The sequence below is a fragment of the Haematobia irritans genome, chromosome 1 (genome assembly GCF_050003625.1).
Source record: "Haematobia irritans isolate KBUSLIRL chromosome 1, ASM5000362v1, whole genome shotgun sequence".
Lineage (NCBI taxonomy): Eukaryota > Metazoa > Arthropoda > Insecta > Diptera > Muscidae > Haematobia > Haematobia irritans.
In genome coordinates this window covers 241,658,478-241,679,402 of record NC_134397.1, presented here as the reverse complement: position 1 = coordinate 241,679,402, position 20,925 = coordinate 241,658,478, and the positions used below count along the sequence as shown (strand labels likewise).

At 28.6% G+C, this 20,925-nt stretch overlaps 1 protein-coding gene across 8 annotated transcripts in view; it reads right to left on the bottom strand.

Moving 5' to 3' along the window:
- Positions 1-20,925, bottom strand: part of heph (polypyrimidine tract-binding protein 1 heph) — a 564,267-nt gene that overhangs the window by 442,955 nt on the left and 100,387 nt on the right. For 4 of the 8 annotated variants that reach the window (XM_075308915.1, XM_075309123.1, XM_075309057.1 and 1 more), the window contains exons 3-4: positions 17,870-17,896; positions 3,529-3,558 (exon numbers count right to left, since the gene is read on the bottom strand). The exons of 2 other annotated variants lie outside the window; for them this stretch is intronic. In XM_075308915.1, coding sequence (XP_075165030.1) covers positions 3,529-3,558; positions 17,870-17,896 — 57 coding nt within the window. The remainder of the gene's footprint in view (positions 1-3,528; positions 3,559-17,869; positions 17,897-20,925) is intronic. 2 more of the 8 variants (XM_075309256.1, XM_075309188.1) reach the window with 2 other exon arrangements.

The window sequence follows — 20,925 nt, the reverse complement described above, 5'->3', positions numbered from 1 at the left end:
GATGTTTAACACATCGTTTCATGTGAATTACTCGGAAAGAATGAATGAACATTCTCTTTTTTGTAGTCATGGGCCGGCCGCCTATTAGAGTCACAATTTTCAAGTGACACCAGGCACCATTACACCTTATAGCCACGACAAACACGATAGGGTGTCGTGCATATGTTCGGTTACGCACAACTATCAGTAGCACAAGGCATCAGTTGTCCAATGGTGGGCAATTAGTATTTGATTAATTTCTAAATGGGAATACATCATTTTTGAGAGCAGATAGACAGACAGTTGACACATGTTATAACACCACAAACTATTTGTTTTGGCCCATAAGAAGTCAAAGGAGGGGTGGAAAGAAATTAACGGGAAAATTTTAAAAACTATAGAAATACACGTTTCATAAAAGGTTCTATAGAAATAAAATTTTGACAAAATTTTCCATAGAAATAAAATTTTGACAAAATTTTCCATAGAAATAAAATTTTGACAAAATTTTCCATAGAAATAAAATTTTGACAAAATTTTCGATAGAAATAAAATTTTGACAAAATTTTCTATAGAAATAAAATTTTGACAACATTTTCTATGGTAATAAAATTTTGACAAAATTTTCTATAGAAATAAAATTTTGTAAAAATTTTCTATAGAAATAAAATTATAACAAAATTTTCTTAGAAATAAAATTTTGATAAAATTTTCTATAGAGATAAAATGTTGATAAAATTTTCTATAGAAATAAAATTTTGACAAAATTTTCTATAGAAACTAAAATTTTGACAAAATTTTCTATAGAAATAGAATTTTGATAAAATTTTCTATAGAAATAGAATTTTGATAAAATTTTCTATAGAAATAGAATTTTGAGAAAATTTTTATATAGAAATAAAATTTTGACTAAATTTTCTATAGAAATAAAATTTTGACAAAATTTTCTAAAGAAATAAACATTTCTATAGAAAAATAAAATTTTGACAAAATTTGCTATAGAAATATAACTTGGACAAAATTTCCTATAGAAATAAAATGTACACAAAATTTTCTTAGAAATAAAATTTTGACAAAATTTGCTGTAAAAATAAAATTTTGACAAAATTTTCTATAGAAATAAAATTTTGACAAAATTTTCTATAGAAATACAATTTTGACAAAATTCTCTATAAAAATGAAATTTTGACAAAATTTTTGTATAGAAATACAATTTATACAAAATTTTCAGTAGAAATAAAATGTTGACAAAATTTTCTATAGAAATACAATTTTGAGAAAATTTTTGTATAGAAACAAAGTTGTGACAAAATGTGCTATAGAAATAAAATTTTGACAAAGTTTTCTAAAGAAATAAAATTTTCACAAAATCTTCTATAGAAATAAAATTTTGACAAAATTTTCTATAGAAATAAAATTTTGACAAAATTTTCTAAAGAAATACAATTTTGACAACATTTGCTATAGAAATAAAATTTTGACAAAATTTTCTACAGAAAAAAAAATTTGACAAAATTTTCTACAGAAATAAAATTTTGACAAATTTTTCTACAGAAATAAAATTTTGACAAAACTTTCTATAGAAATAAAATTTTGACAAAATTTTCTATAGAAATACAATTTTGACAACATTTTCTATAGAAATAAAATTTTGATAAAATTTTTTATAGAAATAAAATTTTGACAAAATTTTCTATAGAAATAAAATTTTGACAACATTTGGTATTGAAATAAAATGTTGACAAAATTTTCTATAGAAATAAAATGTTGACAAAATTTTCTATAAAAAAAAATTTTTGACAAAATTTTCTATAGAAATAAAATTTTGATAAAATTTTCTATAGAAATAAAATGTTGACAAAATTTTTGTGTAGAAATAAAATTTTGACAGAATTTTCTATAGAAACAAAATTTTGAAAAAATTTTCTATAGAAATAGAATTTTGAGAAAATTTTTCTATAGAAAGAAAATTGTGACAAAATTTTCTATAGAAATAAAATGTTGACAAAATCTTCTATAGAAATAGAATTTTGACAAATTTTCCTTAAAAAAAAATTTTTTTTGAGAAAATTTTTATAAAAATAAAATTTTTCTATATAAATAAAATTTTGACAAATAAAATTAGAAATTTTCTATCGAAATAGAATTTTGACAAAATTTTCTATAGAAATAAAAATTTTGACAAATTTTTCTATAGAAATAACAATTTTAACAAAATTTTCTATAGAAATAAAAATTTGACAAAATTGTTTATAGAAATAATTTTGACAATTTTTTCTATGAAATGAAATTTTGATAAAATTTTCTATAGAAACAAAACTTTTTATAGAAATAAACATTTCTATAGAAAAATAAAATTTTGACAAACTTTTGCATAGAAATAAAATTTGGGCAAAATTTCCTATAAAAATAAAATTTGGACAAAATTTTCTTAGAAATAAATCTTGATAAATTTTTCTATAGAAATAACATTTTGACAAAATTTTCTATTGAAATATAATTTTTACAAAATTTTCGATAGAAATAAAATTTTGACAAAATTTTATAAAAATAAAATTTCCAAAATTTTCTATAGAAATAAAATTTTGATAACATTTTCTATAGAAATAAAATTTTGACAAAATTTTCTATTGAAATAAAATTTTTACAAAATTTTCTATAGAAATAGAATTTTGACAAAATTTTCTATAGAACTAAAAATTTTGACAAAAGTTCTATAGAAATAACAATTTTTAAAAAATTTTCTATAGAAATAAATTTTTTACAAAATTTTCTATAGAAATAAATTTTTTACAAAATTTTCTATAGAAATAAAATTTTGACAAAATTGTCTATAGAAATAAAATGTTGACAAAATTTTCTATAGAAATAAAATCTTGACAAAATTTGCTATAGAAATAAAATTTTGACAAGATTTTGTATAGAAATAAAATTTTGACAACATTTTCTATAGAAATAAAATTTTGACAAAATTTTCTATAGAAATATAATTTTGAGAAAATTTTTGTATAAAAATATAATTTTTCTATAGAAATAAAATTTTGACAAAATTTTCTATAGAAATAAAATTTTGACATTTTCTATAGAAATACAATTTTGACAAAATTTTCTTTAGAACTAAAATTTTGACAAATTTCTCTATAAAAATAAAATTTTGACAAAATTATTGTATAGAAATACAATTTAGACAACATTTTCTATAGAAATAAAATTTTGACAAAATTTTTGTATAGAAATACAATTTAGACAAAATTTCAATAGAAATAAATTTTTTTCAAAATTTTCTATAGAAACAAAATTTTGACAAAATTTTCTATAGAAAAAAAATTTTGACAAAATTTTCTATAGTAACAAAATTTTGATAAAATTTTCTATAGAAACAAAATTTTGCAAAAATTATAGAATAAAAAAATTATAGAAAAAAAACGAAATTCTATTTTTCCCAAATTTTCAAAACATCCCGCGTATAAATGTAAATAGATACATGCGTTGATTTGAGCATTCATCAAAACATTTAAAATTTTCTATTTGATTATATGAGACACTTACGTTTTCCTTTTCTTCGTAGCAAGAACTTACCTGAAAGTAAACATAAAAAATATATAAAACTTTAAATTGGATGTATTAGATTTATAAATAAAAAATAACAATAAAATGACTACATCATTTATAACATGTAAAACAAGCGAGTTTGCATGTCTTTAGTAGGCGGGTGGTCAGACATTTGGACGGCAATATGGAAAGGACGGACAAACGGAAAGATGGCCAAGGCAAAAAACAAAAACACACGTTTAATAGTAACGAACAAAAATGGCATGGAAAGAGGTCATGTAGCTGGGAACCCAGTGGTCGGTCACTCATAGTTGTTGACTATGAAAATAGGAAAAATAAGATCACAATCGGAAATTTTGTTTATTTCTTTCGCATTTTTAATCGAAGGCTACTGGGGAAGTCGTAAATAAGTCGCCAGTGCCAGATGTTGCTAACAACCAAATGAACGAAAGAAGATTCCAATGGAAGCCATCAAGTCATAGATTCATCCATTTTGTAGAGAGACCCCCAGTGGCTCGTAATGAGAATAAGGTGGAATATATATTTTTTCTAAACCTACCACCCGCCTCCACACCTTTTTCTGAATAAGCAAAAAAAAAAAAAAAAAAAAAAATACACAATGAACTACAAACGTCTTTGCGGCAAATGTAAATCTAAACATCCACAAAATGCAGAATTTAATACCATTAAAAAGCTATAAAACATTGAACATTAGAAACAAAATTATTCGTTGAACGAGGAAAATATTTCGAGAACACCGAATTGATATGTTCCAGATCAGATCACCTGCATATTTGAAAATTAAAAGTTTTTTTTTGGTTGTACAAAATTAGGTTGACAGGGTGTTGTAATGGTGGGGAAACACCATCTGTTTGTAGAAATTTTATAAAAAAAAAATCTGTACGAATTTTTCGAAGAAATTTCCTATGACAAGCAAATATCGACACAGTTTCCTATTGAAGGAAAATTTCGACAAAATTATATATAGGAAGGTAATTTTCATAAAATTTTTTAAAATAGAAAATTTCGACCAAAATTCTTATAGCGACAATTTCGACAAAATTCCATATGAAGAGAAAACTAATAAAGGGTGATTTGTTAAGAGCTTGATAACTTTTTTTTTTAAAAAAACGCATAAAATTTGCAAAATCTCATCGGTTCTTTATTTGAAACGTTAGATTGGTCCATGACATTTACTTTTTGAAGATAATTTCATTTAAATGTTGACCGCGGCTGCGTCTTAGGTGGTCCATTCGGAAAGTCCAATTTTGGGCAACTTTTTCGAGCATTTCGGCCGGAATAGCCCGAATTTCTTCGGAAATGTTGTCTTCCAAAGCTGGAATAGTTGCTGGCTTATTTCTGTAGACTTTAGACTTGACGTAGCCCCACAAAAAATAGTCTAAAGGCGTCAAATCGCATGATCTTGGTGGCCAACTTACCGGTCCATTTCTTGAGATGAATTGTTCTCCGAAGTTTTCCCTCAAAATGGCCATAGAATCGCGAGCTGTGTGGCATGTAGCGCCATCTTGTTGAAACCACATGTCAACCAAGTTCAGTTCTTCCATTTTTGGCAACAAAAAGTTTGTTAGCATCGAACGATAGCGATCGCCATTCACCGTAACGTTGCGTCCAACAGCATCTTTGAAAAAATACGGTCCAATGATTCCACCAGCGTACAAACCACACCAAACAGTGCATTTTTCGGGATGCATGGGCAGTTCTTGAACGGCTTCTGGTTGCTCTTCACTCCAAATGCGGCAATTTTGCTTATTTACGTAGCCATTCAACCAGAAATGAGCCTCATCGCTGAACAAAATTTGTCGATAAAAAAGCGCGAAACACATTTCGAACCGAACACTGATTTTGGTAATAAAATTCAATGATTTGCAAGCGTTGCTCGTTAGTAAGTCTATTCATGATGAAATGTCAAAGCATACTGAGCATCTTTCTCTTTGACACCATGTCTGAAATCCCACGTGATCTGTCAAATACTAATGCATGAAAATCCTAACCTCAAAAGAATCACCCTTTATTTAAAATGTCCTTAAAAAATTATATAAATTTCCCACAGCAAGAAAAATGCTATTAGATGAAAGATAATTTCGTTTTTCTATAGAAAGATAATTTTACAGAATTTCTAGAAATTTTCCTATAGAAACACAATTTTGTGGAAGTTTTCTTTAGAAAGACAATTTCGAGAAAACTTTCTACATAACTGAAAATCTTTCAGCAGTTAATTTCCAAACTGGCATATGGGATATATATGGGGAAGATGACAGATATGTCCATAGAACGGCTGAGAAGTTCGTTGTTCAAGAAAATGGGGGTAAATTAAATTTTGGCACTTTTCGTTAGAATTAAAATTTCCACAAAATTTTCCAATTTTTTTTTTTTTTTACAAAAAACTAATTGATAATTTAATAACTGAATTGTCCATAAATACCGAATATATATTGTGTAAATGTTTTCCGAAACATATGTGTGGTGTGAATAACATACATACAATTAGTCATTAATGTATTTTAATATGGGGAGCGGGATGTAGTGATGGCAGAAATTGTAAACGCTTGTTTGCATGGTCCAATGGTCTATTTCATTTACAATTACCCCACTAAGAAACAAATTGGCTAACTGATGATTGCTTGCTTTTTCATTGTATGCATGGCGGCCTTTTTTTTTGCAATTCTATCGGATAAAATATTTTTCAACTTAGACACTTTAACTAAAAATACACCATCAAAGTGTCGATTGACTATGATTAACAAGTGAAATCAATGTTGAGTTGAAGGCCACCACAAACAAAAATGAAAAACAACATCGAAATATTGGCACTGCGACAACTGAAAACTGCCGCAGCAGCAGCAGCATCACAGGCAAACCACCTGTCTTCGATAAGTAAAATTACCTGAATCTCTAACCAATAAAATAGAAACCAATCATTCAATCAGTATATCGATTAGAATACGAGAGATGAATGAACATTTGGTTTTAAATTGAAACCACTTTTTATTTAATCACATGGTAATGATGGGAGGAATAGGTTGGTTGTGAAAATTCTAGCTGACGTTGAGCTAAATGAGAGAAATTTCGTATAGAATTTGCCTTGTGTTGAATGTCGTTTGATTACCATCTGGGGCTTGAGGGGATCAGTGAAAATCAATGTTAGAATTAATCAATAGACCAAAACATGGGGTTAGAATTTTCCGGAGGCACTATCGGCTTATCTGGTATTTAAAGTAAAAAAAAAAAAAAACAAATACAATATGTTTACTTTAAATTGTTTATTATAAATAACGGCATTAAAACTTGTGTTAAATTTGTATAAGTAGTATTACTTTGTTTACCTTTGTACAAAAAGAGTCGAGTTAAACCCTTAATGTCATCGAGAAATCTGTCCGTCCGTGTGTCCAAGAATATTGGTAACGCGAGTATATGTGACCTATATACACTGATAGAAGAATTTTCTTTTCTGAAGAACGAAATTTTGGACAAACGCAAATTTCTTTTGACGCTAAACAATTTTCTTTAGAAGCAAATAAAACAGATTAGAGACCATTGTTACAACGTTTGTCACGAATTCGGGTTTACTTGCTCTGAATGAAAATACTTTATGTCAAAGGCAAAATTCGTTTGTCTAAAACTTCATTCCTTAGGAAAGTATTTTTTCTTTGGGTGTATTTATTAGTAGTCGGCCATAAAACTGTTGCTCCAAAAACAAAATCGTATGAAAACAAATAAATAAAGTAAAAAGTCGGGCGGGGCCGACTATACCATACCCTAAACCACCCCTACAAAATTAGTAAACATAAGCCTTTGTGGGGAAGCATTGATATAGGTTTGGAAGATAAACCCCATTTCCATATTTCAGAACATTAAGGGGTACATGATTTATGGAAGTTTTATCACAATCTCAACAAAAATGTCTGATATTAGGAGCTATAGTTGATTTTGCACCCATAGAGTTAGTAACACGGTTGCCACTCGTGCCACAAATACTCTACCAAAATTTGAAGAATATTCTACAAAAGCCTACCAAATTAAAAATTGTATTTTTTTATCAGAATTTTATTGTTCTAGAAAATTTGACAAATTTTATTTCTATCGAAAATTCTGTCATGATTTTATTTCTGTAGAAAATTTTTTAAAAATTTTATTTCTCTAGAAAAGAAAATTTTATTTCTCTAGACAATTTAGTCCAACTTTTAGAAAATTTTGTAAAAATTTTATTTCTCTAGAAAATTTAGTCCAAATTTTATTTCTCTATTTTGCCAAAATTTTATTTCTATAGAAAATTTTGCTAAAATTTTATTTCTATAGAAAATTTTGTCAACATTTTATTTCTATTGAAAGTTTTGCCAAAATTTAATTTCTATACATAATTTTGCCAAAATTTTATTTATATAGAAAATTTTGCCAAAATATTGTTTCTATAAAAAAGTTCAAATTTTATTTCTCTAGAAAATTTAGTCAATATTTTATTTCAATAGAAATTTAAAAAATTTTATTTATATAGAAAATTTTGTTAATTTTATTTATATACAAAATTTTAGTTCCATAGAAAATTTTGCAAAAATTTTATTTTTATAGAAAATTTTGCAAAAAAAAAAATATCTTTATAGAAAATTTTGCCAAAATTTTAGAAATAGATAAAAATTATCAAAATTTCATTTCTATAGAAAATTTTCTCAACATTTTATATTTAATACACAATTGAAATACCTCTAGTTGGTGAGGAATAATTTGCAAAATGTACCAAAATATTAAGAATACTACCAACTGTGGCAACTGTGGTCAGTATGTCCCTAATATTAATTCCATTATTAAAAATATTCATATATATGAGACCTATATCAAAATCTAAACCGATTTCGATAAAATTGTGCAGACTTGAAGGGCCATGCAAAAGATTATATTGTGCCAAAAGTGCAACGTTATCTCATTTGTCGAAATCGGGCGATACATATATATGAGACCTATATGTACATTTGATCCGATTTCTTCGAATGTCAATAGCGTTCGTCCTTGTGCCCAAAAAATACCCTGTACCAATTTTCAACACAATCGGTTAATAATTGCGGCTGGAATAAATGGACAGACAGACAGACGGACGGACACCAAGCGCTAGATCGACACTGGAGGTGATTCCGAGTCCATCGGTATATATTTTATAGGGTCTGCAATCAATATTTCTGGTAGGCACAGGCAGATCAAAGTTATTATACTCTGACCATTATGTGGTTTAGGGTATAACAAGTAAGGAAAGTCTAAAGTCGGGCGGGGCCGACTATATTATACCCTGCACCACTCTGTAGATCTAAATTTTCGATACCATATCACATCCGTCAAATGTGTTGGGGGGCTATATATAAAGGTTTGTCCCAAATACATACATTTAAATATCACGCGATCTGGACAGAATTTGATAGACTTCTACAAAATCTATAGTCTCAAAATGTAAGTCGGCTAATGCACTAGGGTGGAACACAATGTTAGTAAAAAAATATGGGAAACATTTAAATCTGAAGCAATTTTAAGAAAACTTCGCAAAAATTTAATTATGATTTATCGCTCAATATATATGTAATAGAAGTTTAGGAAAATTAGTCATTTTTACAGCTTTTCGACTAAGCAGTGGCGATTTTACAAGGAAAATGTTGGTATTTTGACCATTTTTGTCGAAATCAGAAAAACATATATATGGGAGCTATATCTAAATCTGAACCCATTTCAACCAAATTTGGCACGCATAGATACAATGCTAATTCTACTCCCTGTGCAAAATTTCGACCAAATCGGAGTTAAAAATTGGCCTCTGTGGTCATATGAGTGTAAATCGGGCGAAAGCTATATATGGGAGATATATCAAAATCTGAACCGATTTCAACCAAATTTGGCACGCATAGCTGCAATGCTAATTCTACTCCCTGTGCAAAATTTCAACTAAATCGGAGTTAAAAAATGGTCTCTGTGGTCATATGAGTGTAAATCGGGCGAAAGCTATATAAGGGAGATATATCTAAATCTGAACCGATTTCAACCAAATTTGGCACGCATAGCTGCAATGCTAATTCTACTCCCTGTGCAAAATTTCAACTAAATCGGAGTTAAAAAATGGTCTCTGTGGTCATATGAGTGTAAATCGGGCGAAAGCTATATATGGGAGATATATCTAAATCTGAACCGATTTCAACCAAATTTGGCACGCATAGCTGCAATGCTAATTCTACTCCCTGTGCAAAATTTCAAATAATCGGAGCAAAAAATTGGCCTCTGTGGTCATATGAGTGTAAATCGGGCGAAAGCTATATATGGGAGCTATATCTAAATCTTAACCGATTTGAACCAAATTTAGCACGCATAGCTACAATGCTAATTCTACTCCCTGTGCAAAATTTCAACAAAATCGGAGCAAAAAATTGGTCTCTGTGGTCATATGAGTGTAAATCGGGCGAAAGCTATATATGGGAGCTATATCTAAATCTGAATCGATTTCAACCAAATGTGGCACGCATAGATACAATGTTAATTCTACTCCCTGTGCAAAATTTCAACCAAATTGGGGTAATACTCAGGCTTCTAGGGCCGTATAAGTGCATATCGGACGAAAGATATATATGGGAGCTATATCTAAATCTTAACCGATTTCTTCCAAAATCAATAGGGTTCTATTTTGACCCAAAACACATACTTGTGCCAAATTCGAAGTCGATTGGGCTTAAATTACTACCTAATCCCTTGGTTACAAAAATGTATTCACGGACAGACGGACATGGCTATATCGACTCGGGAGCCCACCCTAAGCTTTTTTGTCAAAGACACCATGTGTCTATCTCGTCTCCTTCTGGGTGTTGCAAACATATGCACTAACTTATAATACCCTGTTCCACAGTGTGGCGCAGGGTATAAAAATAGCGCTTCTTTGTCTCGGAATCAATACCAAAATCATTACTGTGAATACAAAGTCTTTGGAACAGTGTATGTTTTTTTTTTCAGTGTACAATAAGTAAAAAACAAAATAACTTGAATCCATTTGCTTTTTACCTAGACATCACCATAGTTGGTACTTAAGATTATTTACTTAGTTCATACCATACGGATAAGTACTAAATAAACACAAAAAAAAAAAAATACGGCAGGCGACAGTGGTTCAAGCTAAATGATATCATGCTTTTGTCTAGTTTTCAAATATGTGTCGACATTCATACGCGTGCATATTCGAACAAAAATGTACAACTATTCTCAGAATTTGAAATCCGGACAAATGTTGTTGCCATGGAAGATCTGTAAATTTTTCAAAAGAATTGAAATTGGGATACATTTCTAGCCGGAATTAAATTAAGAAAACATTTCTATAGAAAAAAAAAACTTTGATGAAAAATTTCCATACAAACAACATTTGGACAAATTAACAGCATTTAAATTCAATTCAATCAAATTTTTCCTTATAATTTGAATTGAATTTTAAAACATATTCAATTAAAAATTTAATTGGTTCAACAATTTTTTCTAATTGAAACAAACATCAATCACAGAAATTAATTGTACCAATTTACCAATTTTTTAATTGGAACAAGTTTTTTTTATTGACTTTGGTGACTGATACTATCATTTCTGTGATTGAAGAAATTTCAATTGAAAATTAATTGGATTAATTTCGTGATTGAAGACAAAAAAAGCTAAAGTAACATCATTAAAAAAGTATAAATATTTTGTTCCGTGTTACTGCTGTAAAGATGACTTCAAGAGAAGCCTGTGAAAATAATCTGATGAAATTTGCGAATACAGGGAGCTCCGGACATTAATCGTGGGGTGCTATATATACTTATGGATCGATTTGGACCTTTTGCATGGTGGTTAGAGGCCATAGACTAAGATCGCGCACCAAATTTCAAGTAAGCCAAATCTGGGGATCGGTTTATTTGGGGCTATAATAAGAGTTTTGAAACAAACAAATTGATACAATGATTTGATACAAATGGAATGGCAAAATTAGACAAAGTTTTTCGGGAAAAACAATTTTAAAAAATTAACAAAATTTTAATTTTTAATTTAATAATTATAAATTAATTTATAAATAATAAAAAAAAGTTAATTGAAGGTTCGCTACCAATAGGGAGAGACTGTTTCGACTATCTCATATTTTTATATAACTATTTTTTTCCAAATATTTTTAATAAAATTTATTTCGATTTTTTTTTTTTTTTTTTGAAATTGAAGATTGGCTATATACACGGACGAAAAAGACTGTTTTTCATATGTTTGGGTGTAAAAATTATATGTTTGGAACTCAAATTTTTAACACAATATTTTTAAGTGCAAGCCTATAATGTTCATAAGCTAGCACAACATGTTTGGGACATATATGTTAATATGTTAGAACATATTGTGATTGGGACATAAAATGTTTGTAAATATAATATGCTTAGATGCAAACATATATTAATTTGGAAATAGCCTATAACGTGTTTAGAGAGTATGCTGCAAGTAAAATACTGGAAGTAACAAATTTGGGCCTTAAAAATATATCCACACAAAAAAAAATCATTAAAATCTTTTACTACCAGTGTATGGCCTAAGGTGAAACATAATATGTTTGAACAATACAAACAATATTTTGTTTGCACCAATCCTGAAAAGCAAAATGTGTTTGGGGTATATGTTACAGAAGCGATTTTTTTTTTTTTTTTTGAGGGTGTACACATAATGAATACCCAATATTTTATATATTTTTTATTTTATTCGTTATAGTTTATTTATAATTTATAAAAATTAATTATAAAAGTGATATTGATATAACGATACAAGGTGTAAAACAAATTGCTTATACTGATTATGATTTCAATAAATTCCAATCCACAATTTATCAGTCATCCGTGTGCTGCGAAATGCACGAACCTATGCTATAGCTGACTGACAAAAATTTATGAGAAATATGGACAAAAATACAAGCACCATAAACAATAGATCCGACAATAGACACTTCTATAGAAAATTTTGTCAAAATTTGATTTCTATAGAAAATTTTGTCACAATTTGATTGCTATAGAAAATTTTGTCAAAATTTGATTTCTATAAAATTTTGTAAAAATTTAATTTCTATAGAAAATTTTGTCAAAATTTGATTTCTATAGAAAATTTTGTCAAAATTTTATTTCTATAGAAAATTTTGTCAAAATTTGATTTCTATAAAAAAATTGTCAACATTTTATTTCTATAAAAAAAATTGTCAAAATTTTATTTCTATAGAAAATTTTGTCAAAATTTTATTTCTATAGAAAATTTTGTAAAAATTTTATTTCTATAGAAAATTTTGTCAAAATTTTATTTCTATAGAAAATTTTGTCAAAATTTTATTTCTATAGAAAATTTTGTCAAAATTTTATTTCTATAGAAAATTTTGTCAACATTTTATTTCTATAGAAAATTTTCTCAAAATTTTATTTCGATAGAAAATTTTCTCACAATTTTATTTCTATAGAAAATTTTCTCAAAATTTTATTTCTATAAAAAATTTTGTGAAAATGTTATTTCTATAAAAAAAAATTTATCAAAATTTTATTTCTATAGAAAATGTTTTCAAAATTTTATTTCTATAGAAAATTTTGTTAAAATTTTATTTCTATAGAAAATTTTGTCAATATTTTATTTCTATAGAAAATTTTGTAAACATTTTATTTCTATAAAAAAATTTGTCAAAATTGTATTTCTATAAAAAATTTTGTCAAAATTGTATTTCTATAAAAAAAATTTTGTCAAAATTGTATTTCCATAGAAAAGTGTATTTCTTTCTATAAAAAACCTATGTTGTTAGCACCTATATTACATGTTTATTTTCATAATTCATTATGATTGTAAATATATATATAAATAAATAAATAAATAAATAAATAAAATTCTATAAAAAATTTTGTCAAAATTGTATTTCTATAGTTTCTATAGAAAAAACTTTATTTCATTAAGCATTGTTGTTGTTTTTTTATTTCAGCTTAAAACCATACATTGACTAAACTACAAGTGTAGCTTAATCAACAGAAAAAAACAATGTTTGTCAAATTTATTTGGGCAAAGCCCTATAGACTGCAAGATGGTTGGATGGACGTACGTTTCGGAATTACCACATTCCTCATCAGCATCCTCTACTTGCAGCAAAACTATCAACCAATTATCAGAGTAAATTCAAGCAGTTCATTAAACCCAACAATAAACCGCACTTGAACCTTCCGAAAAAAGGTTTTACATTGATAGCCGGCTTATGCCGAAATAAATTTTTTTTATAGACAATTTTGTCAAAACTTTATTTCAGTCGTTTTGTTTTGTTATTGTTGGTTTTGTTCTTTGACCATTGTTGTTGTTTTTTGATTTCAGCTTAAAACCATGCATTGACTAAACTACAAGTGTAGCTTCACCAACAGAGGAAAAGAATGGTTGTTCAATTTATTTGGGCAAAGTCCTATAGACTGCAATATGGATGGATGGACGCACGTTTCGGAATTACTACATTCCTCAGCAGCATCCTCTACTTGCAGCAAAACTATCAACCAATTATCAGAATAAATTCAGGCAGTTTATTAAACCCAACAATGAACCACACTTGAACCTTCCGCAAAAAGGTTTTGTATGATAGCCGAAATAAATTTGTACAAACATATCTTTTTTCCTATGCCACTGTCAAATCATTGATTTGAGTGCAGTTGGTTGGGTTTATTTTGAGCGTGCTTACTCTTACTTCATTCGTGTTTTGTTTTTTATTGGTGGTTTCTACTTCAATCATATTTGTTGTTTTGATCTCTGCTTAAAACCATTGCGTTGACTAAACTACAAGAGAAGCTTAACCAACAGAGGAAAAAATGTTTGTCAAATTTATTTGGACAAAGCCCTATAGACTGCAAGATGGTTGGATGGAAGCACGTTTTGGAATTACCACCTTCCTCATCCTCTACTTGCAGAAAAACTATCAACCAATTATCAGAATAAATTCTGGCAGTTCACTAAACTCAAAGTGAACCACACTTGAACCCTCCGAAAAAGGTTTATGATAGCCGGCTTATGCCGAAATAAGTATACAAAAAAATTTTATTTCTATAGAAAATTTGGTCAACATTTTATTCCTATAGAAAAATTTTGTGAAAATTATATTTCTATGTAGGATATTTTAAAATTTTTTTCTATGGAAAATTTTTTAAAAATTTTGTTTCTATAGAATATTTTGTCAACATTTTTTGCTATACAAAATTTTGTCAATATTTTATTTCTAAAGAAAATTATGTCAAAATTTTGATTCTATAGAAAATTTTGTCAAATTTTTTTGCTATACAAAATTTTGTAAATATTTTATTCCTATATAAAATTTTGTAAATATTTTATTTCTATATAAAATTTTGTCAAGATTTTATTTCTATAGAATTTTTTGTTATAAGTTTAGAAAATGTTGTCTTTATTTTATTTCTAAAAAAAATATCTCAAAATTTTATTTCTATAGAAAATTTTGTCAAAATTTTATTTCCGCCGTTTTGTTTTTGTTGGTTTTGTTCTTTAAGCATTGTTGTTTTTTTGATTTCAGCTTAAAACCATGCATTGACTAAACTACAAGTGTAGCTTAACCAACAGAGGAAAATAATGTTTGTCAAATTTATTTGGGCAAAGCCCTATAAACTGCAAGATGGTTGGATGGACGCGTGGTTCGGAATTACCACATTCCTCATCAGCATCCTCTACTTGCAGCAAAACTATCAACCAATTATCATAATAAATTTCGGGCAGTTCATTAAACCCAACAATGAACCACACTTGAACCTTCCAAAAAAGGTTTTGTATGATAGCCGGCTTATGCCGAAATAAATTCCAAACAAATATATCTCTTTTCCTATGCCACTGTCAAATCATCGATTTGAGTGCAGTTGGCTGGGTTTATTTTGAGCGTGCTTCCTCTTCTTTTTCCATTTGGTTTGTTATTGTTGGTTTAGCTACACTTGTAGTTTAGTTAATGTATGGTTTTAAGCTGAAATAAAAAAAAAAACACAACAATGCTTAAAGAACAAAACCAACAATAACAAAACAAATGGAAAAAGAGGAAGCACGCTCAAAATAAACCCAGCCAACTGCACTCAAATCGATGATTTGACAGTGGCAACCATCTTGCAGTCTATAGGGCGTTGCGCAAATAAATTTGACAAACATTCTTTTCTTCTGTTGGTTAAGCTACACTTGTGGTTTAGTCAACACAATGGTTTTAAAGCTGAGATCAAAACAACAAATATGAAATTGTATTTCAATAAAAAATTTAGTAAAAATTTTATTTCTATAAAAAAAATTTAGTCAACATTTTATTTCTAGAAAATTTTCTCAAAATTTTATTTCTATAGAAAATTTTCTCAAAATTTTATTTCTATAGAAAATTTTGTAAAAATTTTATTTCTATAGAAAATTTTCTCAAAATTTTATTTCTATAGAAAATTTTGAAAAAATTTTGTTTCTATAGAAAATTTTGTCAATATTTTATTTCTATAGAAAATTTTGTAAAAATTTTAATTCTATAAAAAATTTTGTCAAAATTGTATTTCTATAAAAAAATTTTGTCAAAATTGTATTTCCATAGAAAAGTTTATTTCTTTCTATACATATTTTGGTGAAAATTTTATTTCTATAGAAAATTTTGTCAACATTTTATTTCTATAGATTTTTTTTTTTTTTTTTAAATTTTATTTCTATACAAAATTTTCTCAAAATTTTATTTCTATAGCAAATTTTCTCAAAATTTTATTTCTATCTGCTCATATTGTGATGGATATTTATATCATTATTTTATTTATTAAGCATAGAATCCACATTGCCTTAAATATGGAGTTCAATTGACATCAAATGTGAAATTAAGATTGTTTAAGTTCAAATGCCGTTTTATTAGTTTGGTTCAATCATATAATCGTTTTTAAGTGTAATCCCGCCTTTCGGTACGAAAATAAGGACATTTTCTAACGTCAAATGTCATCAACCCCCGCCTTTCGGCATCCAAGCTTTTTGACATTCTCTCTTTGAGACTCTCTCGCTTCTACGAAGGTAAATATTGTTTGACGAACAATAATTTATTAAATAAAGCCCATACATTTTGGTTCAAATTCTAAACCAGTGCCTTTTTATTTCTTTTCTACTTTTATGCCACGCATTCAAAGATCTTTTTTGCACGCATAAATAAATACGATAATTTATATAAATCCATTTACGAACTACAAATTAGTGATATGAAAATGAGATTTAGTTATATTACCCGGATTCAACTCCGAAGTCAGAATCGAGACTGATGAAAAATGCTGGAGTCGGAGTCTAGTATTACTATGATGTAAATTGCACCAAATCGGGCATTTCTAAAAAAAATTAATAAATTATCAGTCAACTGTGCGATGTGGCATGCGACACTCCAAACTACCAACTGGCTGACAAAAAAATTTATGAGAAATATGGACAAACGAACTACCATCATAAACAATGGATGAGAAGATAAAGTATAAAAGGTGCCAACAAGGTAGGAAAATGACATGAATCTCTCTTTGCGGTTTTTGAAGAGTATATCCAGCTATTTTTTTATCAAATAAAAAACGATGCCAACACGGTCGGAAAATGGCATGAATCTCTCGTTGTGGTTATTGAAGATGCTTTTCAGCTATTTTTTGATCAAATAAAAAACGATATCATAAAGCGGAAAAATGTCAAACTTTGGTCCTCCAAAATGGTTTATATTTGGTCAAATAAAGTTCATTATATATATAAAAAGTATGTTGAAGGTTGGTTATAAATACGTAAAGAATTTTTTCAACTACCTAGTGTTTAAAAAAAATTTTGAAAAATTATAAAAAAAATATTTCTGAAAAATAAAATAAAAAGGGTCAACTTTAATCAACCACTTTTTTATTTTCTAAATATTTTTAATAATTGTTTTTTTTTTTTTTTTGATTTTTATAAAAAAAATTATTTTGTTACCTACGTGATATTGTTAGCAATGTGTAAAATATGTTGTAAAATATGTCGGGCATTTATAACAATTTGAACGGATATAAATTATCAGTCATCCGTGCGCTATGGCATGCGCCATTCTAAGCTATAACTGGCTGACAAAAATTTATGAGATATATGGACAAACGAACAACCATAATAAACAATGGATGAGAAGATAAAGTAGAAAAGGCGCCAACATTGAAATTAAAACACAAGGAATCTCTTTTTGTGGATTTTAAAGAGGTTTTTTAATTATTCGCTTCAAAACCAAAAAAAAAAAAAAACAAAAAGCAACACAAAATCAGAAATCATAAAAAAATATTTTTTAGAAATAAGAAAAAAAAAAACTTACACTGCCGTTCATTACTGACAAACTTACCTAAAAATATAAAGAGACAAAGGTATATACATTAGTTTAATGTCATATATGAGGATTAAATCATGGATTAAATAAATATTAAAAAGATATTATTAAATGATTTAGAGACCAAATTTTTTTTTATTTATAAACTAAAATATTATGACAATCAAAAAAAAAAAATCATGAACTACGCACGACCATTTCGTTGGAATGTTTCACCTTGATATAGTTTTTATTGCTTGTGAAAAACAAACCAAAAAAAAAAGAGATCACAGACTATTAAAAAAAACCTCAAAGAAACAGAATATTTATTTTTACTTCGTCAATAGAGATTCATTTCTAGAGGGAATAAGTTTATTGAATTTCCACATAGACAATGAGGTGCATATAAACAATGGCCAAGGCGTGAAGGAAATTTAGAATCGATGCCACGATTGTTTTATAAATAAATATAAATCGAATAGGAATAAATCTTAAGTTAATGGTAGGGAAGTATTTGTCTGTAAATACCACAATCTAACTAAAAATATAAGGATCTATAACCATGCTGAACCATAATTCACCTCTGCCATTAGTTCATACTATAGCAACACCGAAAAAAAAAACAACGCAGTCTAACGTAATATGGGGTCTGCGAAAATTCTTCGGCCCACGCATATTTTGAACAAAATTAAGACGGAGTTATTTATAAAATCTCACACTATTATCAATATATCTACTAAATGGTATTCGATTATTCAGCTGGAAATGCTACATACACCCAAAGAAAAAAAATTTTTCCTACGGAAAGAAATTTTGAATAAAAGAAAGTATTTTCCTGTAGATTCAACAATTGTCACTAAACAGATTTTATTAGCATTGAAAACAAAAGTTTTTGAGTGTCAAAAGAAAACTTTGCTTGTCTAAAATTTCGTTCCTTTTTAAGTGTATCACTATTTTCATAAGGTGCGCAAGAATATCGAAAAGAAATTAATCTTAATGAGATTTTATTTATATTATATACAAGTAAGGAAAGTCTAAAGTCGGGCGGGGCCGACTATATTATACCCTGCACCACTTTGTAGATCTAAATTTTCGATACCATATCACATCCGTCAAATGTGTTGGGGGGCTATATATAAAGGTTTGTCCCAAATACATACATTTAAATATCACTCGATTTGGACATAATTTGATAGACTTCTACAAAATCTTTAGACTTAAAATTTAAGTCGGCTAATGCACTAGGGTGGAACACAATGTTAGTAAAAAAAAAAATATGGGAAAATATTTAAATCTGAAGAAATTTTAATGAAACTTCGCAAAAGTTTATTTATGATTTATCGCTCGATATATATGTTTTAGAAGTTTAGGAGAATTAGAGTCATTTTTACAACTTTTCGACTAAGCAGTGGCGATTTTACAAGGAAAATGTTGGTATTTTGACCATTTTTGTCGAAATCAGAAAAACATATATATGGGAGCTATATCTAAATCTGAACCGACTTCAACCAAATTTGGCACGCATAGCTACAATGCTAATTCTACTCCCTGTGCAAAATTTCAACTAAATCGGAGTTAAAAATTGGTCTCTGTGGTCATATGAGTGTAAATCGGGCGAAAGCTATATATGGGAGATATATCACAATCTGAACCGATTTCAACCAAATTTGACACACATAACTAAAATGCTAATTCTACTCCCTGTGCAAAATTTCAACTAAATCGGAGTAAAAAATTGGCATCTGTGGTCATATGAGTGTAAATCGGGCGAAAGCTATATATGGGAGATATATCTAAATCTGAACCGATTTCAACCAAATTTGGCACGCATAGCTACAATGCTAATTCTACTCCCTGTGCAAAATTTCAACTAAATCGGAGCAAAAAATTGACCTCTGTGGTCATATGAGTGTAAATCGGCCGAAAGCTATATATTGCGAGCTATATCTAAATCTGAACCGATTTCAACCAAATTTGGCACACATAGCTACAATGCTAATTGTACTCCCTGTGCAAAATTTCAACTAAATCGGAGCAAAAAATTGGCCTCTGTGGTCATATGAGTGTAAATCGGCCGAAAGCTATATATTGGAGCTATATCTAAATCTGAACCGATTTCAATAAAATTTGGCACACTTGACTATAGTGCTAATTGTTCTTCTTGTGCAAAATTTTAAGCAAATTAGGGTAAAACTCTGGCTTCTGGGGCCATATAAGTCCATATCGGGCGAAATAAAGGGTGATTTGTTAAGAGCTTGATAACTTTTTTAAAAAAAAAAACGCATAAAATTTGCAAAATCTCATCGGTTTTTTATTTGAAACGTTAGATTGGTCCATGACATTTACTTTTTGAAGATAATTTCATTTAAATGTTGACCGCGGCTGCGTCTTAGGTGGTCCATTCGGAAAGTCCAATTTTGGGCAACTTTTTCGAGCATTTCGGCCGGAATAGCCCGAATTTCTTCGGAAATGTTGTCTTCCAAAGCTGGAATAGTTGCTGGCTTATTTCTGTAGACTTTAGACTTGACGTAGCCCCACAAAAAATAGTCTAAAGGCGTCAAATCGCATGATCTTGGTGGCCAACTTACCGGTCCATTTCTTGAGATGAAGTGTTCTCCGAAGTTTTCCCTCAAAATGGCCATAGAATCGCGAGCTGTGTGGCATGTAGCGCCATCTTGTTGAAACCACATGTCAACCAAGTTCAGTTCTTCCATTTTTGGCAACAAAAAGTTTGTTAGCATCGAACGATAGCGATCGCCATTCACCGTAACGTTGCGTCCAACAGCATCTTTGAAAAAATACGGTCCAATGATTCCACCAGCGTACAAACCACACCAAACAGTGCATTTTTCGGGATGCATGGGCAGTTCTTGAACGGCTTCTGGTTGCTCTTCACTCCATATGCGGCAATTTTGCTTATTTACGTAGCCATTCAACCAGAAATGAGCCTCATCGCTGAACAAAATTTGTCGATAAAAAAGCGGATTTTCTGCCAACTTTTCTAGGGCCCATTCACTGAAAATTCGACGTTGTGGCAGATCGTTCGGCTATTCATGATGAAATGT